General features: G+C 40.5%; 1 protein-coding gene across 2 annotated transcripts in view; it reads right to left on the bottom strand.

The window, feature by feature from the left end:
- Positions 1-4199: 4199 nt before the first annotated feature.
- Positions 4200-26677, bottom strand: part of LOC122078412 (methyl-CpG-binding domain-containing protein 9-like) — a 43472-nt gene continuing 20994 nt past the window's right edge. The window contains exons 7-11 of one of the 2 annotated variants that reach the window (XR_006140061.1): positions 24527-24625; positions 16786-17214; positions 12777-15188; positions 4408-5054; positions 4200-4294 (exon numbers count right to left, since the gene is read on the bottom strand). Coding sequence is in view for 1 of the 2 variants with exons in the window: in XM_042644384.1 (XP_042500318.1) it covers positions 4812-5054; positions 12777-15188; positions 16786-17214; positions 24527-24625 (3183 nt within the window). In the remaining variant the exon portion in view is untranslated. Of the gene's footprint in view, positions 5055-12776; positions 15189-16785; positions 17215-24526; positions 24626-26677 lie in introns of both variants that reach the window. The other variant, XM_042644384.1, reaches the window with a different exon arrangement.

A 26677-nucleotide genomic window follows, 5' to 3' on the forward strand; every position in this document is an offset into this window, starting at 1 on the left:
GAAAGATGGTTGGTAATTAGGTAAGTGATATGATGGTTTAGATGTACATGATATTGATCAATGGTCGGAATGAACATATCATCTGTTTATAGATACTTTACGACACAAAAATAATGAAATTATGTGACAATAATAAACTCATATTTACTTTTTTTTTATACTTATAAAACTAAATGGAATTTTATGTTCATTCTTGAAAAAGAGAGACAGAGGGTGGGGATTTTTTTTTTTTTTTTGGGACAGGGGAGAGAGGAGAAAATGTTGAAATCCCACAATTAAGATTGCAGAGTTGGAATGGAAATGAATACAGAAACAGAGAAAACCAAGAAAGGCAAACATGGGGCGAGAATATCAACATGCTTTTTTTTTCTTTCTTTCTTTTCACTTGGGTGATTTAAGGTGTCACATTGAGTTTCACTATTTGAGATTAGACACTACATGGATTTGTCCATGTGATAGAGAACCTTTCATTTATTTCAGTGATTTAAATTTAGCTCGAACTCTGATTCAAAGTTTTAGAAAAAAATTTGAAAATGACATCTGATAAAAAAAATAAAAAAATAAAAAGAAATTAAGGAAGAGGGGTTTACTCATTTTAAAATATAAATATAAAATTTCATTTTGTAATTTCAGCTATTTTTTTTGGCTCATTTTATGTTAGAACAGTACCAATGAGATGCCTGCCAAATACTTATTCACAATAGCTATCTCAGTAAAGCCACATGACAAAAAATAAAATATTATACTTCAATAAGCATAATCACATCTAAACTTTTCTTATTTAAAACAAGCCAATTCAGGATTCCTTGATCCTTACATTAATTTATTTTTGTTTTGTTCTTTTTATATGAAAGGTTGATGGGAAACATTACCGAAGATAACTTCTCTTGAGATAGAGAGGACTTGATATGTCTGCTTTCATCCCTTTCATCTCTTTGGCATTTTCTCGCTACACTACAAGAGATAGGAAATGTTGTCACCCAACTGATCAAAGCTTATGAAAAAAAAGAGCATACCCCCAATGTATTAAGCTCCCGCCACTGAGAATCTAGAGAAGGTCATAATGTAGGCAACCTTACCTTGCTTTGCGAAGAAGTTGTTTGCTAACTCAAATCCGTAAACACTTAGTCATAATGGAACAATCTTACTTTTTCACCAAGGTCACGAGGCTCCCGAGCTCATGACTTGAAATATAGTACTTTCTCATACTAAGCTTATTAGAATATATCAATTGTAATGTTCTGTCATATTGATCGTATGCAAATTTCTATCATCACTTTCCTCTTAACAAACAAATCTATTCCTTTGCTTTGTGTGTATGAGAGAGAGAGAGAGAGAGAGAGAGAGAGAGAGAGAGAGAGGTTCATCAGTTCTTTTTTGTTTTTCTAACTTTTAATGATGAGATTATCAAACTGAAAGTCAAGGAAGGAGACGTAGAAACAAATCCAGAGCAAACGTCAGGCTGAGAGCTACTTCCATGGAATTCTACCGATGACTATACAAACAAAAAAAATTTAATATTTATAATTACAAGATAAGTGATAGGCTGGACGTCATGGATAACGTTTTGCAGACGTACATTGTTGCATCTTACTTCACGTAACCTTTGATATTTCTTGTAATCAACGAAAGGGAAGAAAGAGATGGCAGCTGTAGATCCTTTTTTACCAACTTATCATTCAAAAAGTCAACAGAAAGATACAAGGGAAGAAGAAAAAAAGAGATTGGAGCAATTTTCTCATAATTAGAAAAGCACATTTGACCTCCATCAATGTCCATGTGATTGTTATTTGTGAAATTTTACTTCAATTTAATTCAAGAGCTACTGTTGATTCTTCCTCAACATATCTGAATTTCAGGAGTTTTTTATATTGAGAGGTGTTTTTGCACTTTCGGGGATTTAGGTTTCTCTATACTATAACGCATGCATCAAATATATAAGGTCTGAGGATAGACTTGGGGTTTTTTTCCGCTTTTGGTAATCGTTGTTCCGTTGTGGTGTGAATTCCTAACAGTGATGAGGCTCGAAATATAGTCACCATCTTCATATATGTACCAAGAGATCAAATAAGGACGAAAAAAAAAAAAAATAGTAAAGAGGTCAAAAGGTGAAAGTTATAATTTCTTTCACCATAGGTGAAAAGAGAATCTCTTCACCATGGTAATTTGATGCTGTGATTAGATTGTCCGAAGATCGAATGCCATCACTAGCTTTCATGTTCTATTGTTGACGGCCCATCTCCTCACCGATCCAATTCAATCCAATTCTGGGTTTTTAATCCTTGCATGTAACTGATGGTTCGTAGAACACAGCAATACTTTCAATACATTGCTTTTGAATCATTTCTGTGTCTATAAAAGCCAGAACAATCTGTTGCTAACTGCTGACAAGCTTTGTTGTTCCCTGTAAGCTTGGAAAAGGTCTTCTACCCAAATCAGGGTTTGAAAGATCAATCCCGATTCCATCAGATTTGGATCAGAACAATCCTGCTTGTAAAACTAAGATCTAGACCAATTTTCACCGATCACCAGAATCGATTCTGATCCGGGATCCCAATTCATGCTTTTACAACCTGAGCCAACCATATGATACAAGAAATGATTTCACAACAACTCCCTGGTAGTGTATGTTTGTTCGTTTGTCTGTTTGTTTGTTTGTTTTTTTTTTTTTTTTGAGTTGACAAGCCTTGAACCTTCGACTTTTAGATTGTATACACAATCAAGCGACCATTTAGGCATCGAAGAGGTTTGTTTTACCTACTCCTGCTTCAGATGGCTTTTCCAACCTGCTAAATTCCAATTTTCTGAAAGGGCTAACAAGACAAAAGATTACACATATGATACCCCTTCCCCTCCTTTGAACAGCTGCACTCGACTCGGTTCAACTGACAACCTTAAAATCTGTGGGGAAAATAAGTAGACAAAGAATTGGCCTCCAAATTCTCCTGTGTAACAATAATGGTAAATGAGCCTCTATTGAAGAAAGAAATAAATGGATCTAGTGGGACATCTATACAGTTGCATAGTAGTAGTAGTACTAGGTAGTAACATCTAAGATTTTGAATCATCAAGGCATGCCACCTTTTATAGGATCTGAGACCATCCCAATCAGTTTTCCAGCAGGGAGAATAGAAGAGACCATCTTATGAATGAGTAAATCAAGCTACACGTTCCAATTTCATTAAACCTGGAGTTGTTCTGAAGCATTTAATTTTTCAATAAACTACATCTACTTTGTTTTGATGAGAACTTTTCAACTAAACAATTATGCGATATTTCAAAGACAGACAGACAGATGACTGTTAGACCACAGAAACCCATCGAATATCAGACTAACGTTTCTCTCACTTCCACATAATTGTAGACAGTGGTTATGCCTGAATGGAACAAGGCATATTATGTCAGCCACTATCACTAAATTTAGTGTACCTAAAACAGTGGCAATGCCAATGAATCGACCAAAAGAATATCCTAAATTAACAGCAATGAAATATGCATTTTAAATGGGCTGAGATGGGTTTCATAGTTCAAATGAAAACTGTTTCGTCAATTCAAATATTCAAAAAATGTCACTACTGCTAGGAGGAAGAAAATAATCCCAAAGATCAGCAGGCTTTATAAATCTCGAAGGACCAGGGTTGTAGGGATTCATGACAGCTTACCAAACCAAAAGTCAGAATAACAAACTCATTTGCACTCTGATATGATGGCCAATTCTTTATGTGGCATGACCTAGGAGAACACAGAATGAGGATGGAGTTGGCGGGATGTTGCACCAACAAAGAAAAAGGTACGAAATCTAGGCTTGGAAGTAAGCTGGGACTAACAAACTGCCACCTTGCAATTGAAGAGCCAGATACACGTGTTGAATTTCAGAAGTACTAAAACATGCAAAGGCAGGTCTTCTGTTGAACAATGTAAAAACTTCCTGCTTTCTCATCCTTTGTAAGCCCAAAGGCCGTTCAGGCAGCCTGGATTTCCCAGTTAGTATATGACTATATGGCTACTGTTAAGACCATAAACAGAGGGGCAAACTACAACCATGAACACTCCTTGCAAAAACATGCCCGCACCTAAAGGTGCTACATGGTATAGCTAGAATTTCTAATTGATCTCATTTGCTGGGAAGAGTATCCTATGCAGTGACACTAAATGCATGACTAGAAACATTGATGCATGTCAACCGTATAACCATTAGATGAGGAAACATGAATTTCACTTACCAGGAAAAAACTGCTCCACTAAACCTCCATATTCTCGGGCATTGATGCTGCACTAGTTATAGCAAAGACACCTAAGGAGAAACTCTGTGTACAAATGAGAGCAAGAAGCTAGGCCAAACACATTTAAAGAATGAGATATATTAAACTACAACTGCTCTTCTTTGTCTTCTTTTTACATTGGTACCTTTGTATGTGGATGTGGATCTTGCTCTTACGAGGAACTGCATATCCATTCTCTCCCCTCAAGAGAAAAATTTCAGAGCGCCCTAACAGTGGGAGCTAGTCTGAAATCTGAGCCTTCTCATAATACTCTCCCTCTGATTTGGGCTTTCCCTCTAAATCCAACATCCATGTTAGCAAGTCAGCCATGATCTATATGTACAAACAAGAGCTGGCAATATGACTGCAACAGCCACTTCCCCCAAATTCCATTTTCCCCCTCAATATCCATTTGACGGAGCACATGCCGACATTTGAGGTGGGAGTACCAATTTATATTTTACAGGGTGGGGCCATCTCTCACCTCATTTCCACTGAGATCAGATTTGATGTGATTCCTCCAAAAGTTAGAGACAAATGAGTACTAAATCAATCTTCTGTATCTTTCTTCTTCTTGCCTGACTTACTGCTAGGCTTGGGATTGTCCGTTGGATCCAAATTTAGTGGAACCTTCTGGTATACAATGGCAGCATCCAATGTGTATATGCGGAGGGCAAGGGAGGAGATAGTAGAGTTCTTCACTGCAGCAGAAAGTGATGACCAATACCACCACTCATTTCTCAAGTACTCCGTCTTGATCATCTCCTCAAAAATGATTGTCGCTTGAACCATCTGAAAGAGGGAAAAATAAAAATCATCAAAAAATTTGCCCGAATTCAAGCAAAAGGAAAAAGTAACAGAAAATGAATTAATTATCAGAGACCTCAAAAAATTTAGTTTAGTTTAGTTTGTACGGAAAGCTAATGCAACGCATTATAGCAAAGTACAGCCACTGATTTACTAGCAAAGGACAGTGATGCAGCCCATACATGAGAAATTTGAAGCTGAACGTTATAAGGAAAATTTCTGTTGATGATCTGCACGTGCATAGGGATGCAGCCAGCCAACCCTAGATTCTAGTCAAGGAATCAGAGATATGGATCTGCTGCTTCACAGGCCCAGATCTGAACTATTTTCTTGATAAAACAAGGTTGAAGGCTTGCTGATGTGTTGATTTCAGCAGCCTGTGATGAAGAAAGAAAGAAAGAAAGAAAAAAGAGAATTAAAAGGAGAAAATGAGCTGTTCTGGGGCCATGAACAGTACCCATGAATAATAATTTGGAGAAAAGAAAGAGACGGGAGAGGGATAAGGGAAAAGAGAGAAAAAAGAAGAATCCTTCTTGGCTACACAATTCAAATCCAAATTTTGTATTCTATTCCATTAACCATCATCGTTAGGGGGGGTCTACATACTCATAAGGAAAAAAAAAAGTCTCCTAAATCTAAAACTTTTAGGTTGCCAAACTAACTTCACTATTAAGGATGTTCCAAACTAATCAGTAATACTCTCACACAAGATCAATTCAAACGGAAATTTCAGCTTTTGATGGCTCGGACCGCCAACCTCATGATCTCCAGAACTCTGGCCTGAGCTCCGGCATTCATGGCTTCCCCCCACCCTTAGTTCCTGAAACCACTCGTCTTTCCTCCCCTGAACTTCCCTTTACCACCTCCAACCCCACTCTCCTTCCCAATTCCTCCCCCTTGCAAATGCTAGGAATTCTCAGCATAATTTTTCCGTCTCGGCTCATGTTGATGGCCTTCCTCTTCATTTCGTGACCCCCTGTCCCTTGGGTGATTCCCTGCTAGCAAAATGTCCGGCATCTTGAAGATGAAGTCTCCAGGTGGTCCTGCTCTCTCATTGGTCACTTCCTGGGCAGTAGGCCGCCCTTCCATCAGGTAAAGCAGGCTCTTCTCAAGCAATGGCGACCTTCTGGGACTGTGGACACCTTCTTGAAGGACCATGGCTTCTTCCTATTTAAGTTCTCTGAGGAAAGAGATAAGATCCGATGTTTGGAGGGGGGCCACTGGCTCGTGGGGCGCAAGCCTATCTTGCTCAGATCCTGGAACAGACAGCTTCTGTTGAACCGGGTGGACTATTCCACCATCCCGCTTTGGATCTCTCTGCCGGGTCTTCCACTACACTTTTGGTGTACCGATGGGCTGAGTACCATAGGTTCAGTGCTTGGCACCCCTATTTGCTCCGATGTTAGAACAAACAAGAAAGACAGGTTGGCTTATGCTCGGATTTGTGTCGAAGTCTCCGCCTCCTCTGCTCTTCCTCCTTCCATCTCTGTCCAAGATGGTGATGAGCTTAGCTTCCAACAACCAGTCCATTACGATTGGCGCCCACCCCAGTGCCTGTGTTGTAAGGTTTTTGGACATGATACGGCCACCTGCCTTCCAAAACCCCTTGCAGCTGATCCAAAAGGTCCAAACACTTGCAGCGATCGATCGCTTATGTCTCTTTCACATGATCGGCGCTCGTCGCCGTCGGCCATCTCATGCTTCCACCTCCTCTACTGGGCTGCGACTAGAGGTCCTAGCTGATGGCTTGCCCACTGGTCAAAATCGGTTCTCGATCCTGCAGCTGGAAGAGGAGTCGGATCTGCGGCCTTCCCCAACCTGTGTTCCTGCCAGTGACACCCTTGTCAGTTCCCAAGAAGACCCATCTTCTGGTGAAAAATCCTCTGCGTCATCGGCTTCTAACGCCTCTTCCTCTGAAGATCTTTCTTCTTCAATTGAAGATGCCTCTGAAATCGAGTCCTCGGTGGCTACGACCTCTGAAGATGAAAGTCATCTCTCTGCTTCTTGCTGCGATCTGGCACCTGCGAGATCCCTCTCTGGAAAGACACCCCCTACCTCGCCCAAAGTTCCTTTTGTCCCCGCCTCTTCGGTCCAGACCACACCAAAGCCTCCTGGCTCATTGGCCATGTCTGGTCCAACCGATGTGTTGGTCGAGCCTTGGATCAACCCCCCTCCTCTCTTCTAGAAAGCCATGGCCTCTTATCCCTCCCTTGTGTGTCGGCCCAGGCCCATCTTCCTGGCCCATCGCCTACTAAAAACTCCTCTTCAGGCCAGCCCACCTCCCTTAACACCGACGAGCCACCACATCTAAACCCTCCTCAGCTCAATATCATTATCTCAAGCCCTCTTGACTCAAGCCCTATCGACTCAACCCATCAGACCCAGCTCGACCCGCCTTCTTCACCCGCCTCCTCTGATATTCCGAACAGGCCTCTCGCCAAGAAACGTACCAGAAAGCCTCGGCTTAAGTCTTCCTTGGCTCCTGCCCCGCTAGCTCCTCCTGCTTCCCCCTCGCACCGCTCCTATTAGCGTCGCAGCAGGTCTCGTCCCCTTGTGCCACCGCCTGCCCTCTCTCTGCAGAGCATGAGTTGCCTTCTCCTCCAACTGCCTAACGTCGCAGGCTTTGGTCTGGAATCTTTGGGGTCTGAATTCCCCCTCTAAGCATGCCGCCACCTGCTCGGTTATCAAAGACCTTCGTCCTGGTTTTTGTTTTTTGTTGGAAACCCACATTAAAGAGAATTCTCTCTCGTATTGCCTCCATTGTTACCCCTGGCTGGTCCTTCTTCACCAACCACTCTCACCATCCAAATGGGAGAATTTGCATCCTCTGGGACCCTAAAATCCTCTTAGTTTCCCTCTTCTCCTCCTCTCAGATCCTCCATGTGTCCATTTCTGATTCTACCCACAGCTTTTCCCTTTTCTTCTCTCTTATCTATGCCACCTCAAACAGCCTGATTGAGCGAGATTCCCACTGGAATGACCTCCGTGCTATTGCTGGTCAATTGGGATCTCGGCCTTGGGGGATCTGTGGAGATTTCAATGTTGTTCGCTACTCCCATGAAAAACAAGGAGGTGGGCATCTAAACATGGCAAACATTAGTTCCTTCAATGATTGCACTGAGGACATAACAATGGATGATCTTTGCTGGTCGGGTATCAAGTTCTCTTGGAAAACGGGGTCTTCCTGTAATGCTTGCAAGCTTGATAGGATGCTTGTAAATGAGGCCTAGCTATCTGCTTTTCCTTCTTTCCATGCATCTTTTGAGCCTCCTTCCATCTCAGACCAAAGTCCCATATTCCTATCCATTCATCCCTACAACTCCTTTGGGCCTAAACCTTTCAAATTTTTCGACATGTGGGCCTCTCACCCTGATTTCTCTTAGGTTGTTGAGGAGACCTGACTTAAGCCTGTCCAAGCTTTCTCTACCCCTCTCATTGCCTTTGCCAGGAAGCTCAGAAATGTCAAAGAAGCCCTAAAGCTTTGGAATACTAACACTTTTGGTAACATCTCCTCTCTTGTCACTGATTGCATGAAACGGTTAACCTCCATCCAGATTCGTCTTCAGTCTGCTCATCTGGAATCTTCTCTTGCTGAGAAGGAAAAGTCTGAATTTGCAAACCTCTCAGCCCTTTTGGCCCAATAAGAAAGTTTTTTAAGGCAAAAGGTCAGAATCAATTGGCTGGAATTAGGAGACTCTAATTCCTCTTATGTCCACTGTTCCTTAAAGGCTAGAAATAATTTCAACTCCATTACCATCCTCTCTAATCCTGATGGCTCCCAAGTCACTAGAGTGGATGAGATAAAAGAGGCTGCTGCAAACCATTTCAAGATCTTGTTCAATCCGGAAGCTTCCCCAGCTTTGCCCCATTCCCGAGGGGCTCATAAACAAACTTGTCCCGGACAATGTCGCTCCTCTGCTCTGGGCCATTCCCTCTGATGATGAGATCACTACAGCCATCCTTTCCCACAAAGCTAGCAAAGCTCCGGGGCCAGAAGGATTCAGTGTGGGCTTCTTCTCCTTTGCTTGGGATATTATTAAACTGGACCTTATCAAAGTTGTCAAGAGCTTCTTCTTCAACCCTAGTCAGATCAAGGCTATCAATCACACCCTCCTCTGTCTTATACCAAAGGAGGGTGCTAACACAATGAATGACTTCAGGCCTATTTCTCTCTGCAATCTCCTATACAAGTTCATTGCAAAGATTCTTGCCAATCAGATTAAGTCTTCCATTGACTCCCTTGTTAGTGACAACCAGTCAGCCTTCATCCCGGGAAGATCCATTGGAGACAACATCCTTCTATGCCATGAGATTGTTAGAGGCTTTAACAGAAAATCTCATCCCTCTGCAGCCCTCATGAAAATTGATATTCACAAGGCTTTTGATTCCTTGAGATGGAATTACATTATCTCAGTTCTCAACATGATGGGCTTCCCTTTGGTCTTCTCCAACTGGATCTTTCACTGCATTGCCTCCCCCAAGTTCTCTGTGTTGGTCAATGGTAGCTCGGCAGAATACTTCTCACCTGCAGGGATTCGTCAAGCGTGCCCTTTATCCCCCTACTTATTTTGTCTTTCTATGGAAGTCCTTTCCCGTAGCCTTCAATTTGCTTCAGATCAAGGTTTCATCATCCCCATCTCCAAATGCAAGGCCATCAAGCTCACTCACCTTCCTTTTGCCGATGACCTGATGATCTTTTCTCGAGCGAATGCCTCTTCCCTTGGCACTATTATGCACTGCCTAAGCCAGTTTGCTTTGATGTTTGGTCTTCGCATCAATCCAAGAAAGTCTCATTTTCTTGGCAGGGATATCGGATGCTTCCAAGGTCTCTCTCCTCCAGATTACAGGTTTTACTCTGGGATCTCTCCTGGTTAAGTATTTGGGTCTCCTTCTCATTCCTGCCAGACTCTCGAGTCATCACTGTTCCCCTATGCTGGACATTATTAGAAAGCGTCTCCAACTGTGGAAAGGAAAGCTCCTATCCTTTGCAGGCCATCTCGTGCTCGTCAGATCCGTCCATCAAGCATCTTACATCTATTGGTCTGGTATCTATGGTTTGCCCAAGACGATTATTGCAAAGTTGGAATGCTTATTTGCTTCCTTCCTTTGGAAAGGCTGTGAGTCCTCTCGTTTCCTCCGCCCTCTTAGTTGGGCAGCCACTTGCCTTCCCAAGAATGAAGAGGGTCTTGGTTTGAGGCGCATTAAGGATGTAAACATGGCTGGCACCCTTAAGCTTATATGGAAGATCGTCAGTAAAAAGAAAAGCATTTGGGAGGATTGGGTGTACTCCCACCTCCTCAGGCAGGAAACTTTTTGGTCGGTCCGCTCTCCTTCTGATGTCTCTTGGGTTTGGCGTAAGCTAATCTCCTTGAGATACTTAGCTCCCAGAGTCATTTTATCCTGCAAAGGGGACGGTGCTTCCACCTTCCTATGGCTGGATCCTTGGCATCCCAAAGGGCTTCTCTCTCAAATTCTCAGTGCCAGAAATATCTACAACTCTGGGTTGTCTAGGCATGCCAAGGTTGCTAATATCATCTCTTCAAGTTCCTGCAGTCCCCCTGACCCTGCCTCTATTCAGATTGTCGAAATCTGGTCCTCTCTGCCTTCCATCCCTTCCCAGGGTCTCAGAAGGGCCGACATTATCATTTGGTCCCATGCTTCGAGTGGCATTTTCAGCGTCAAGTCCGCCTGGGACTTCTCTAGATCTCGGGGGTCCCCTTCCCCTTGGCACAAGCTCATCTGGTTCAAGCACCACATTCCTCGTCAAAGCTTCACCGCCTGGAGAGTTTTTATGAACTGCCTTCCCACGCAAGCATTCCTTATCCAAAGAGGTATCTAGGTCTCTCCTTTATGCCATCTTTGTGGAGCTACATCGGAAGACACAAATCATCTATTCTTTGCCTGCCCCATCTCCTATCCATCTGGAAGCTTATCCTCTCCAAATGCTGGCCGGCTCAAAGGACAATTCTCCCTTTCCAAAGGGAGTGGGTTTAGATGGATATGACCTTCCAAGGGAAGACTATTTGCGATTATGTGGGAAAACTAGCCTTCTACGCTACGTTAAATCAAATCTGGATGGAGCAGAACCACAGGAAATGGAACTCCAATTCTCGGCTTCTTGGAAAGATTTGGAAGTCCATCTTCTTTGATGTCAAAGCAAAGATATCAAAAATCTCTCACTTGTCCTCCTTCCCCAAGAAATTGTCATATTGTTGATTCCTAGGAGCTTCCAAGCTCTATAATCAGGAATCTTGTATCCCCTTAAGGGGCTTTTTTCTTTTTCTTTTCTTCCCCCCCCCCTCTTTGGGGTTGTTTTTCTTCTTCATCTCTTCGATAATGAATTATTTATTCACCCAAAAAAACTTAACTATTAAGGACTCAAATATTTTTAAGCCTAGACTTATTAATAACTTGGCCCACACAACTATCCAATATAGGACTCTTTAATGAGTAAACTTAGGGGTGTCAAACGGTCGGTTCGATCGGTTTTATTCAGGCTGAATCGGTTTCGGTCCGATTCAGTTTATTTCGATTTTTCACTATCGGATTGATAACGGTTTAGATCGGTTTACTTTTGGGCTTGAACTTTAATGAAATCTTGCCTTCATAACTTGTAGTGATGAAAGATTTGGTGAAAACACTTTAAATTTGTGACGAAATCATTTTTTATCAGTGTAAGGGAAAAATAATTAATATTGAAACCAATATTTAACTAAAAACTAAGAAGATAACTAATATTGAAATCACAAAATGAACCCCACAAATCATTGGAACCAATGGATACTATCAAATCCTTCCTTTAACAATCCAACTGATTTTGTATAGTGAACAAGGAGATCAATTGAAGCATTAGAATTTACAATTCAATTTCGCTATTCATAACCTCATATTCATTGATTTGTAACAATTCCCCTCACAACAAAAAATATTCTTGCTAATATTGTAAAAAATGGATAATCAATTCACCTATTTATAACCTCATAATCACTTATTTTTTTATCAGTTTCATTCGGTTTGGTTATTGGTCAGGTTCAGTTTGGTCCGGTTTTCAGCCGGTCCCAACATACCTCAGTCCAAAACCAATCCAATATCAGTTTGGTTCAGTCTGGGTTTTTTGGTCGGTTTTATTGGTTCGGGCTAGGTTTTGACACCCCTAAGTAAACTAAAGCCAATTACCTTACTTAATGAACCCCACTAATAATTAAATATCTATTTTTGCAAATCTCTTTAGACCCTCACTTTTGGGTCTTATAATCCAACCCATTACAAATAAAACCCAAAAAAATTAAAAGCTCATACCCCCTAAATATTAAAATAGGACCAATTTTTGCCACTAAATGCACTAGTAAGCAGTGATACGGTACAGATTAGAGGAATTATAAGTAGTAAGAAAAGACATGGATGGCCTTCGCTTAAAGATAAATGACTTTGGCTTCTTGTATCTTATCAGCTTCCATTCTCTATTGTTGTAAACCCCCCCGCCCTCCTTAAGATGCTGTGTTTTATAGCAGTAGAATACTTTTGTCCTCTATCATGACAGAGAGAGTTGAATGGCGAAGCCAGAATTACTTGGGATAAAGCTTAATTGAGTGAGTTGTACCAATGGGAAATATGACAGTACCAATGGGAAATATGACATGTCAATGAAATGCCAGGATATATCATAAAGAATGTAGATTGCCAAATAAAGGAAAAAGATCAACTCACCTCAAATATTGAACCTGCAGATTTGACAAATGCACGCCAGGCACATCTCTTTGTCAGGTGTGACTTTGATGTTCTGACTGCTTCCTCTGGGAGGGCAGCATCCATATCAAGCAAGTTGATCTTCAGCCGCCTTAGTATCTGAGAAACATTGCCTACCAATGGTCTCAATGAAGACTCTGGGACTATGCAGCAGGGGCCAACCTCCGGTTCCCGAGTTTTATTACTTATGGAAGAAATTTGATCTCTATCCGTTGAACATTCCAATTTGGATCTTTCAGATTTTAATGCCTCCTCATCATTGCCATTTGGAGCACATCTTCTTGGTGAACTATTGGTAATATTGTCACTGCTTGTGTTAAATCCAACACTGTTTTCTAAAGAAAATGGCAACTGCTTTTCCACAACAGCAGGCCCAACAACTGGATCAGCTTCATCTTTTTGAGTAGGAACCAACACTAGTGTAGGGTCACTTAGATAAGGAGAGCTTGACGAGAGAAAAGAAGGAACCCCATTAGAACCAATAAGCCCAATTTCTCGCACCAGTTCCTTATTAGAACCTTTCGTGACAAACTTGGTATTGATCTCCTCAATGCCATATGGACACACTATTCCCTTGTTCTGAAATTTGATCAACCTGGTATTAATGTCAAACCTTCCATTCTTCGATCCTTCAAGTATGTCCACTTCAGCAGTGTACTCCTGTTGTGTGGTTTCAAACTTCATCATCCCTTTCCCTTTCAAGGGATCATCATTTTCCTTGCCAATGTCAAGAGCCGAGGCACCTGAATTGCACCTTCCATCATTATGCATTTCAAGTTCCCCATTAGTGCAAAATGTCTGATGGCATGACAGGCAATGGTGTCTGGAAGCCCATATGGGCTCTAGACACTCACATCTATACATTCTCTGTTCATAAGTTACTTTTGCCTTCCTACCTCGTTTCTTGGGAATGTCAGTAGTTTCAGGCTCCAAGCATGGACCATACTTTTTCTCCAGTATGGTAGAAGCCTGAGTAATGAGACAATCTGGAGATGTAACTTTCTCGAAATCTAGGGGCTGCAATGAAGCAACCTGAGAGTCATCCCTAATATGGATTTTACCATGTTGACCATCTACAGACCTCAATTTCTGCCATTGAAAAATGGACTCCTTTAATTCTCTCTCTCTTGGATCACTTGCACTCAGCCAACCAATTAGTTCTTGAATTTCTGCATCAGATTCATAGAAAACCCATGAGGCAGATCCAGGAATGCCATCATTCGATTCATGCCCATAGAGTCTGAAATCATTGGATCCTCTTGAACTTTGATAAATCTCTCTGCCAAATGAAGGAGACCTACAAGTTGAACCATCCACAAACAGATTCCTGTTCATTTTGACTTCTTGTTTTCTCTGATGTGCTGCTGCATTCCTATCAACAACCAAGCAAGGACATCTACCCGGCCAGGCTAAAACCCAGTACAGTTGACCAGCACAGTCCCTACCCAAGAAGTCCCTCCGTACAGATACCTTAAGAAACTGTGATTCTACATCAGCAATGGAATCCTGTAAAACTTTAATCTCATTCTTGAGAGAGTCCACTTCAAGATTGTAGCCTTGCAAATCATCCAAAACAGGTTGAATACCACTATGGCCAAGGACATCATCTGAGTTCAGAGAAATAAGAGGTACATGTTCAGCCAGGAGGCTTTTCATCGTGTTTGAAGATGCACAAGGTCCTTGTATAACATCAAAAGCAGGTCGCAAAGTATCATTCTTTCCTACATCTGATTCACATTTACCATTCAGAATCTGAATATGGTTCTCCTTGCCCAAATCATTAACTTTTTGTTGCTGAGTTGATAAAGGCTGCTGCTGATTCTTTGTGTTGGATACATCATTTTTACTACAAACCATGTGAGAAAAGGGAGTGCCAATCATGGGAGAATGTACATCCTTTGTTTGGCTATCTGCAGGCCTCATATTTTGAAATTCAATGCCACCACAATGTTTCTCCAAAATCCCTTTTGAAAGAAAGGTGAATGGGTGTTTGTTTAGATCATTTATTTCACTCCCTTCCCAATCCTCCTCTTGCTGCAGCAAATTAGCAGAGCTCGTAGGATAATAGTTGGTTGACTTGGTTCTGCTATTCAAAGTATGCTGCTGGCCCATCAATCTCCCATTGGTTGTAAGCGTATTGTTCATTCCTTCTTCTCTTCTAACTTCTCCAATTCCATTGTGCATGTTTGTGTTTCCTTTTGCAGCTCTTGCAACTAAGGTTTCTTCTCTGAACTTTAGGTTTCTCAGTTCGAGAGCTAGAGAACGCAATTTTTGTTGCAAGTCGACCGACAGATCAGCACAGAGTTCAAGGTGCTCACGAATGATCGCTATGTTCAGTGCCTCATCACATAAAAACTTCAGCAAGAAGGTCCTCTGCAACCAAGATAAAAACAATACCTTTACAGTTAGCATGAAAAAGCAGAATAAGAATAAAACACTAACAGTTGCAGAGAGAGACCATGTGCAAGAAACCAGCAGAGGAAATATAACCCAGACCTAACATAGATGTCACCCTAGTTTCTTTCTTAGTAACAACACACTAACCCTTGTTCTGGCTCAATCCTGCACTTGTTAGAAAACCTTAACAAGTCAATTATCTTTACTGTTTAATATATTTTACTAAAAGCATGCGTAATTTATAATGCAATCCCGGGTTTGAAAACCCATTTGGGATACGCTATGGGCACACCCAAGTGCCTAAACAGGTCAATGTGTAATGTGTAGTGGCAATCTGGTAATCAACCAGAATTTTGAAGGGGTTTTGGCAGGTACAAAAGAAAAGGACATAAAACGGTTTAGAAATTATTGAACAGAGGTAATCTTGGAAGCAACACAAAAATAAGGATAAAAGTGAAATAAGACCAAAGGAAAGGGCGGGAAATCGAGTAAGGGTCTTGTTTGCAGGTGGAAAAACTTCAAAATGGATCCAACTAAGCTGAAACTTCAGGAGTTTAATCCCAACTTAGAGCTTTCTTACGTCCAACTGAACATCACCCAAAGAATCAATCAAGGAACAAGTACGAGGATCCCAAAATCAATTCTGGCGGAAGTCTCAAGAACAGATTTGAATTTGGGTATGGAACTTATGGTAAGGCCGTAAGGGGGATTGAGGAAGCTAAACTCTAGCAGTAAAATCACATAGAGCACGGCTTCCTTTGACCCAACCCCAAGGTGACGAGGGCTGAATCAATGGAGCTCGATCCTACTATAGAGCTGCCAGTATCCTCCGGAACAAAGAAGGAAAATTATAATTGAAGATAAAGGTAGGGAAGATGAAGGGATTAGGAGGGAACAACGATGACGTGGATAAACACAGAAAGGGGGAAGAATGAGATGATCAATCCCAAGTTGTGATTGGAAACTCGATTGGAGATGCAGGGAAGAAAAGGGAAGAAAAAGAGAGACGGAGGGAGCAAACAACCACAAGCGACACAGGCACACTCTAATCAATTTTATATTCCATACTCAACCAACTTCTCCATTGTCTAAGAAGAATATTTAAAAGGAAAATCCAATAAGGAAACTAAACAAGAAACCAATCTTAAGCAAATCCCGAAGTAGCTACTCTATCTAAAACTCACAGTTACAAAACAACCCCAATCACATGCATGGCCTGGTTTGGGTAAAATTTGGGTCAATGAGGAACCAGACCATTTCCTTCATCAATGATCTGCATCAATTTATTAACTAAAAACTTAAATAATAGGATACCCCAGTCACAAGGGCTTAATAGAAGTTCTACTGTAGAAAATGCAATTAGCAAACAATTCACAGCCGCATCTTCACCAAGAAAAAGAAAAAACTCTACAGCCTATATTAGAGCAGTAAATCACAGATCACTCAGGTCAGTCTTTGAGAATTTATCTTTTACCCAAAAATGAACGCCCTGTGAATGCCAAAAAGTCGATTCAACGACATGCTCTAACTGTAACAATAAAAGAATGCCAGAAGAAGGTGAATTTGGACAAACCTCCTCCACGCTTAACTCCCAATATTCTCTCTCTTCCATCGATGCTGCCAAATGGATCAGTGACTCTGAAAGTATACAAGTGTCCTCTCCTTGATATCTCTTTCGTCCCAGGCAGCTGCTAACAGGTTTTGATGCATCATGACTTTTACCATGACCAGAAACACATGAAGGACAATACCAATTCCCTTCAGGGATCCTTGCGAGAGGAGGGTTCAAGCAATAAGTGTGATACTCTGAATCACAGGTATCACACAACAGAACACTGTCATCATCTTTGTCAATGCCACACACTTTACAAACTCCCTCATCCCAAGGAGCTTTAGGAATCTCATTTGCACGCAGAAGAATGATGTCCAGCTCTTTCTTTGCCTCAGCACTTAAACTTTCAGCATTAGCAAGTTCTGCACATTTCTGGGCAAGGGTGAGAACCTGCATCAGAAGTTATCGAGTAAACTCTCAAGCTAAGTATAAAATAATATCTTTGATAAACAAATAGAAAAAGCTCAAATGATGTAGATGGGCCGAACCACCCAAGGAGCCAGCCCAAATCTGGCCTATTTGGCCAGCTGTTCAGCAGTTTTCCAGCCCTTTAGGACAACCGAACCATGCCCTTTGCTCCCCAACAGTCCCAGCTGGAGCCTCTAGAAGCTCCCTTGTTAGCACTATCGAACCGGCTGTCCAGCATTCTACTTTACAGATTTAGTTTCCATTCTTGGAACCTGAGTACAGCAAGGCAACCCTCTTGGAAAAAGGCATCTTTTCTCAGCAAGTTTTGTCCTCCAAAAGAATCTCCTAGAAGATCTTTACAGCTGTCCCTTGTTCAGCTCCAAGAGAAGGCTGCTCCATCAAATTGGCCAGCTAGCATAATATTTAGTTTCTATTTATGTGGCCAAGTTAGGTTTTTTTTTTTTTTTTTTTTCCTCTCCTAATTGTAACTAGGCTAGTTTCCTTTTTGGAGTTCAGTTCTAGTTTTTAAAAAGAGTCCAAGTTAGGAATTTATTTACAGCTTTTAGTTTCAGTTCAGTTCTAGTTTCTAAAAAGAGTCCAAGTTAGGAATTTATTTACAGATTTTAGTTTCAGTTCAGTTCTAGTTTCTAAAAAGAGTCCAAGTTAGGAATTTATTTACAGCTTTTAGTTCCCTATTTTAGATTTCAGTTTTGTAAGCCTATAAAAGGAGGCACCATCCATTGTAATAGTTAGTTTTGATTAATGAAAATTGTGAGTGCAAACTCTTGGCTGAAACAGCTGCTATTGAGAGGTGAGAAGCATAATCCCTTGAGGGGTGTGATACACAAAACCTGAGGGATGAGATACCCATTCCTATTATTCTCTTCCACCCTTTCCACCCCTCCATCAATTCTATTTTCTATTTTCTTATTTTCTTCTCTATCTCACTGCTGTAAAAAGGTATCTAAGGATCTAATAAAGGTGATTTGAAGCTTAGAATATCAGCTATCAACAAAGATCAAGGGCAGCCAAACCAGACCAGATCAATCCCAGTTTGGTGGCCAACTGAGCTCCCTATCACCTGTTTCTGCAGACCATCTTTAGTTTCCTAATTGGGAACTTCTCAGATCTTCCAAACCTGAAATCAGGTCACAAAACACTTTGGAGGGTTTGATCAGCACCACAAGGGGAGTAATTGACCAGATGTTGAGCTCCATCAAAGCTCCCTACAGCCAGCCACAGACTCCTTCCTATTCAGCCAGAAGTCTGTGAGTTCCTTTCGTCCTCTGATCTGTAAATCAGATCTGATACTTGGGTTGGAGTGTTGCTATTGGGGTGGAGTTTCCTTAGGGTGAACCTACCTTACATTATCAAATCCCAAAAACCACAGATTGTCAATTAGGTTTTACCACAACTTCGGCCCTCAAAAAAAAAATATATATATATATATATATAGAAGAAGAAGCAGAAGCGAAAATGAGGGGGGGGGAACTAAAAAGATATTGTGATTAAGGTGGCTAATGCTGAGCATACATAAAGTCTGATGAGAGAGCATACCTAAGAGAAATTACTGGGATTTATTAATTCTGGGTTTTATCTTGTCTTAGGCTGGAATACAAAACCAAATGGAAAGAATTAGTCATGATTCGAGAACTCGATCAAGAACTGCGAAATTTCGCAGCTTTCGACCATATCCCCAAGGGTCGAAAGGATATGTCCTGTAGGTTTCTACCATGTTTTGACCAAATTCGATGAAATTTTCCACGTTTCGACCGAAACATGGGAAATTTCCGCCAAACCAACTTGTTCGACTTTTGGGTTGAATCAAGTCCTATATAAGTTAGTTTGAAAAGAAACCCAAGCCTTTTTTAGCAGAATTCAACCCTTTCTTCTTAGCTTTTTCTCCTAGGAGTGGGAAACTAGGGGAAACAATGGAGATTTTCATTTTTTGCCTAACAAAGTTCAATCTAAAGGTGGTTCTTGCTTCATCTACATAAGAAAGACAGCTTGGACCAAAAAGGTAAGTCCCAACTACCCCAATTTTTTTTTTTTTTTTTTTTTTTTTTTAATATGATATACTTGTAAATAGAGTAGAATTATGTAAATCTTTTATATGTTACTTAGGAGGACCCGATCTACGCATTCACGGTGGCCGAATTTTTTTTTACATGTTAATGCTTTTTTTCTGATTTTGAAAATGCATTTACCTACAACATATTTCAGTCAACAACTCACCGCAATGATTACCGAACCTTTGGTTCGCCACACAAGTATGACTTTATGTGTTTTTTTTTATGAAACTAATGATGTGAATGTGTTATAAATGTCTAAAATAGGATGTACACAAAAAATAGGAAAAAAAAAAAACATTGTTTGGGGGTCGAAAGCTAAGTTTCCACCAAACAAGGAAAAATTCTCTGGTTTCCTCGAAAATTCGCAGGTTTCAACCGAAATTTCGGTCTCCGCAAGGGTCGAAACCCGATACCTTGAACCTTGGAATTAATTATTACTCATGTTTTAGGGAGTCAGTCTTATTTCTTTGGGTTTAACTCATTCAATAATAAGGATTGTTGAAAAAGAGTCCTGGTCTATTGTTTAGTTTCCTCAGGTGTTTAGATTCTCTCTCTGATTTCCCATTGCTATTACTATTCTTTATAAAGGAAAATGGGGATCAAAGTCCTACACAGGGTTCATAATTCAGTAAATTAGGTTTTCTGTATATATGCCAGCTTGGTCATCAAGGCTCTGTACTGTAACGATTCTGTTTTTTAAACTTGATTCTGGGTCTGGCACACTTTTTTGCATCTGTTTTTTTGGAGTGATTCTACATCTTAAATGTTGTAAGGTAACCCAAAAAAAAAAAATTTTGATTTTGTAACCTAGAAAAAACAGAAACTTGTATGGTTCACACTTAACAGAATCTTTTCTGTTACAAACTAATATTTACATGAAATGCCATCTTCACCATGGGTGTCAAAGTTGTGATTTTAAAATAAAATCTAGGATAGTCAATGGTTTTTTAATAAGTTCTAAGTTATGGTAACCATTATTACACAAATAGCTATTTATAACTTCTAACCATTGAAAATGGATTATGAAGATTAAAAAACACAATCCATCAAGCAACCATCGATTGATTTGCGTATCTAAAAGTTATAATCATATAAGCAAATGCTGCCTAAATTGGATAAAACCAGAAACATTCTAACAGTTATAATCATATAAGCAAAGTAACCACTTAGTTCAACAAAGTTGGAGAATATCGGTCAACAAATTGACAAAGAGTCAAAGAGGCATATCAGTAGAAGTTCAAGAAAAGAGGAATATCGATTATAAATCTGTTAATACAGAGCAGTGCTAAAAAAAAAAAAAAATACTCTGTATCCACCAAGAGGCATATCATTGTTTGAGGAATAGGAATTCAAAATCAGATTAAAAAACACAATACTCATCAAGAAGCTTATGTTTTACCCAGTGAAGCAAAGGAATAGCTGCACAGAAGTGAGTCGAGTCTCCAAAAAACATTAAAACACTGAAATAACTTTGGCCAGAACAGTCAGGAAGAAGGAAGATCCATGTTAGAGCATGAAATTGGAAGTGCTACAGTTGTGGAACATTCATATACATTAATCTCATTACTGAGAATTCTGGTCCTAAGATCAACAGGAAAGCACCCCATAAAACAACTGCTCTCGGCTTAATCTGTCCAAATCTCTATGAGAACATGGTACTCTCTCTCTCTCTCTCTCTCTCTCTCTCTCTCTCTCTCTCTCTCCTTTTTTTCTTTTTCCAGTACTGATCCAACTTCAAAAACCCCACAAATAAGAGGTATCAATACTCTAAAATCACCCCTTTCCATTAAAGATCAACTCCCACAGTGCTGGATAGACAGAAAGAGAAATTTTTTTGGTAGAAATTCATCAGCTGTACTTGATAAAGAACCCAAAGCAAAGCAAACAGAAATTCACCCAATTAAATTATCAAATCTAATTGGAATATTATATGTTACAGTTGGATTTAGTAGTTTTTGAGTTTTTGACAGAGCAAACAAACTTCAGAGGATGCGAGCAGCCAGTGGGTATCCCTCTTCAAAGGAAAAAACAGATTTCTAAACCCTAAACCCATCAAGATGCATCAAGAAAACAGAATTTCTCATGTAACACAACCTAAACGAATCGGATCGAATCAAATGAAGAGAAAGAGAGAGAAAAACTAAGTGAGAGAGAGAGAGAGAGAGATCTCAACCTGCTACAACAACAAAACAAACTGCCGAACAAGAACAAAATCAGGGGGCAGAGGGAGAGAAAGAGAGAGAGATCTCGCAGTACAGGTTTTCGTCGACGGCAGGCGATGAAGATTCAAAGGTGCTGAAGCATCACACTTCAAGCTTCACTTCGGCTCTGTATGCTTCTCTCTTTAGGTTTTCCAAGATAGAAGAATGTAATAGGGTTTCCACATAACGATCTGCCATTTCTTATGTTTTGAGCGCAAATTCCTGTTTTAGCCCTTCATACTTAAGTGAGAGCATTGATTCTGCGCCTTTTGCTCAGAATCGATTCTGAGTGTGAGAAGCTTGCTTTTCATGCTCCAAAAAAGGGACTCGATAACCTAAAAAGTGCCGGTTCATTTCAAAAAGAAATTGAACCGGGTTTACCATACAGTTTTTATCCCATTTCTGTTCCAAAAAAAATGGAAAAACAACATAATCCATTTTTGAGAATGTTACAGTACATAGCCTAATTTTTCAGATCTTTCAGAACACAAATTGAGTTTTAGTCAAGCGGTTGTGGCAGCCTATCATTTCAGCTTTGGCTGAAGTCAACCCTTTATTCTCTTTTCTCTTCTTTCTATTGAATTTTGCTGTTCTTCCCTCTATTTCCTGGTCTTCTTTTCTTCCTTTCCTAGTTCTTCTTATGTGCAATATTTTTCTTATTTGTAATTCCTGGTTGCTCCACAGGCACTGTTTAGTCCCATAACAGTGTTTATTTCTAGTTCTTTCTCTATACTCTTCTATTTTTATAAACCCTATTCAACCCTATTGATGTAGATTCATTACCATACTGGACTTGTTTGCTTAGGAATAAGTCTAGGGTTGGGTTGCATACATGTTGGGCCTTTGTTCCATGAGAATAATAGACAAGTGGGGACCAGCGGTTCATTAGCACAAGTCCCATGGCAACCTACCCATGTCCAAGTGAGGGATCTTTGAACCACATAGAGGGCATCCTATATATTTCCGCACTCTTTCCACCATCTTTTACATCCATCTGGTATATATTGTCTCTATCTCCAATCACCTACCCATTTTATTACTTCAGGGCTTTCCCCCCAATTCTTCTCTACTCTTCTCCGTTTTGCACTTAAATCACTACAACTTCCTCACTATATTCTCTCTCTTATCTATCTCATCTCTTACTCATTTCTGATTGCCCCCCCCCCCAATCCTCCATTTTCTCAACTGTCTCTGACACTTTGATGTGACCCTCTTTCTTTTTCAATGACTGCTTTTCTTTTCTCCTTTTTTCTTCTCATGCTGACCCAAACACAACCTGTCCATCAGCAGGTTGTTTTAGCATTGAAATATCACAGCCAGAGGGTGGTGGAATCACCTGATTACCCAATATGAAGTTTTGAATTAGCAACAGGCAACGGGGTTTTATTTAAATGAACCCAAATGCCCATTTTGCAGATGTGTATTACAAAACTACCCACAATAGTGATGCATCCTACGCCTGGGTACTTCGCTATACCCACTATAGTGTATTGCTCCTCAAATCAACAGACAGAACCCCAATTACCTGGAACCAGGATCCATATTTGTGTGGAACAGTGAAATCACATCTGGAAAGGAGAAAAGTGTAATGAATAACTTTCCCCAATTTGTTCGGCCAAGAAACTTCCCAAAGTGCTTCGTGCAAGAAAGGACTGAATGGAGAACTTGTCCCTCCACTAGCGCACAGGAGATCAAAGTTCCTGTGGGTGGGGTTTGATGGGTGCAGACGAGATGATTCCGGTACACAATAAAACCCCCTAAAACAGGGCCGGTGATTGTAACAAACTACCATCAAATTTACCACTAAAAATCAGTTTCTTTTGTCAGGTTTCTTTTTTTCAAACTCAAATTTTTTAATATACAACACAACCCACAAGCAAAGAAGACGATATCCCTTTTTATTTATTATTTTTTTCTGATTTTTATTTCGTTTGCACTTTTGAGTTGCAATGTTGCACTATAGGTTTCTTGTGATAAGCCGATGAGGTAGTTCCCGTCAATTTCCTCTCTAGCCCTTTCAGGATGAGGCGAGGCTCATGTTTGGATGATACTTGAGTCAATATTTTCAAATAATGTACAAGGAAGAGAACCTTGCCTTTAAAAGCCATCTACTTCTGACAATGAACCCATTTTGTAAAAAGCCACCCGTTTTGAAAAGCAGAAATTTGCAATGAACACCAAAGGTATTCCAACACTTACAACTACGGACGGATACTGCCTCTTTGGCCGCAAACAAAGCAACCCCAGATGGTTTTGTTGTTGCTGTTGTAAATGATCGAAATCGACCCAAAACTCACCCATGTCAGTTCTGTTTTGGGTGCTTATGTAATACGCATCTTCAAGGGGGCATTTTCATTCATTTTAGAAATCCATGTGCATTTTGGTAATTCAAAACTTCACATTGGATAATCAGGAATTTCCCCCTTTTTCTTCTTTTTTTTTTTTTGGGTTACAAGTCAGGCAAGTAAATGGCTGTCAACCCTCAAAGTAGAAGACACAACATAATGCACTGCCCCCTAGTTTTGAGTTTTGACAGAAACCTTCCATAATTAGATGGTTATGTGGACACTACAACCACAAAATATGATCACCAGCTGGCCTGCCAGATGACAGAAAATAAGCTATCCAGCCAGGCTTCACTACACAGCTCACCCAAAGAAACTGTGCTCATGCACATATGAACTCCAGTCCATCACTTGGAATCATGAGATGAACTAATTATACTATCCATCTCTTCATTCTAAATGAAAATAAAAATATGTATGGCTGTAGGAAGCAGTGAATAGCCATGCAGTAAAATTTTATCATCAGAATCAGTCCACAATTTCCAAATATAAAAGTCTATCCCTACATGAAATGCATGCATCACTAAAGTACCGTCTGTGCAGCGATGGATTGATCACAGTATAACATGAACACTTAACACGAAACTTAACATGGATAAAAATGAGGAAGAATCAAAGATGAAAAATGTGACATGGAAGTTAATAAGGAAAAAGAAAGAGTAACAAAGTAACAAACCTCCTCTTCATATAATGACTCAAATTTTTGAAATAATGTTTCAGCCAACTGCATCAACTCAGGCCGATCACCATATGCAGTGCGAATATTTTGCCAAACCTGCCAAACAAAAATGTATCGGGAGTTGAGAACATTTAACAAAGATTATGAAACTTGAAATATTAAATATTAATGGGTTCGTAAAAGATATAATAAGCATAACTAAGAGAATAAGAAATGAAATAGAACATAGATCATACAGAACCAAAACCTCAAGTACCATGCTTTTGTTGTATTGAAAAACTAACATGGGTGATGGGTCTGCTAGGAAAAAATTCAAACCTGACCAGATAGCCAATTGGGCATGCCAAACCCAACCCATGTCCAACCTTAGGACCTACTCATTTACCAAACTAAAATTGCACAAATCTGTCTCACAGACTTGCAGGGCCAGGAAATTTAAAATATTGAGATATTCCAGAACCAATTTCCTAATTATCAAAATGGTTGATTTGGGAGGTGAAACAAAATACTGCATGCATCCATCATGAGTTTGAGATTCTTGATTGAATTCACTAGGAAACCATTAGAACATGAGAAAGCGTATGGAAAATCAACACAACATATCATGCAAAAACCTTGCAGGTTGTGGTGCCATTTGGACTGGACTAACCCTGAACACCTGTATGACCTGGACACCTTTTTTTTTTATGAATAAATAATTTCATTACCAAGAAAAGAAAGAATATACAAGGGGATTGTTACAATCCCAGATTCCTGTAATCAAACCAGTAAAAGAGAGAGAAAAGGAAAAGAGAGAGAGGAAAGCGAAACCACAGAGAGCCTCAAAGGCTCAAAGTGAGAGCAGCCTGCGATCAGTCCAGAATGAGGCTGATCGCAGGGTTCCTTATATTATATAAGAGTAATAATATGTGTACAAAGTCAAGACTGCCCCAATACATAAGAACAAAACCCTAACAGCATATAGGGACCCGATAGGACTGAATTACCCCTATCGGGTCCAGAGGAAGGCGCTAATCCCGATATCGGGATTAGCCCTTCTTAACAGGGATGAAGATGGGGGTGGAGAGCAAGCCTAAAAGGAACAAGCCCAACAAACCGGGGGGAGGGACCCACAGGGGGGGGAATAGAACTAAGCACAAAGGCTACAAACCAAAGGAGGCAAAGGGGAACTAAGGGGTGGGGGAGGAGAGAGAATGGTAGAGGGGAGGCCACAGGATACAACAATAAGCCTGTTCCTTGGGGTATTTCTAACAGTCCTAGAGCGCAGGGATGCTATCTAGGAGGAGATATCAAAATAGATGACATTCCAAAACTTGTGAAATAGACGAGAGTTGGAAGTCCATTTACATAGATTCCTTTCCATCCAGATATGGTTGATGGTGGCACAGAAGGAGTGCTTTCCGATAGTGTCACAAATGGAAGAACCAGCATAAGTCATGTCAATCCAGATCCATTATCTACTAAGAGGAAGCACTCTTCTTCTCGATGGCCAGTAGCAACCAAGAACCTTCTTCCAAACAGTGGAGGAGCAAGGGCAGGAGAAAAAAAGATGGTCCACATCTCCAGTACCATTCCAGCAAAGACATCAAGAGGAGGAGACTTGAATGTGCCAAAAGATTAGGAAAGACTGGGTAGGAAGGTAATTGGATATTATGCACCAAGCAATGAAGTTGTGGCAAAGAATGTGGCCTTTAAACCAAATGATGTTACGCCAAGGGACTGGAGAGCGCCTAGAGCGGATAAAATCCCAAGCAGAGGCAAACCTAAATAAGCCAGAGAAAGAATGCTTCCAAGAAATACAATCAGGTCTACCCTGGTGTCCTAGGGGAATGGGAGGTAGGCTAGATCAAATGTCCGCAAGAGGGTGGAAGAGATAGGAGGGGACCAATTACTATCAAAAAAGGATGGTATCGACTGTGGTAGACTGGGTTAAGCCAGAGGAGTAGATGGATCTGGGCTAACAACATAAAGGACACCAAGAGGGTACCAAAGGTCGAGCCAGAGGAAGGTAGAGGAGTTGTTCCCAATAGGGTAATGAATTGCTCAAGGGCATCAGTGGATTGGGAAACAGTCCAAAGGGAGTCAGACTTGAGGAGGGTGGATAAACCCAAGAGACCCAAATGCTTTTTTGCTTTAAAGAAATCCTCT

This window comes from Macadamia integrifolia, chromosome 5 (genome assembly GCF_013358625.1).
Source record: "Macadamia integrifolia cultivar HAES 741 chromosome 5, SCU_Mint_v3, whole genome shotgun sequence".
In the NCBI taxonomy this organism is placed as follows: Eukaryota; Viridiplantae; Streptophyta; class Magnoliopsida; order Proteales; family Proteaceae; genus Macadamia; species Macadamia integrifolia.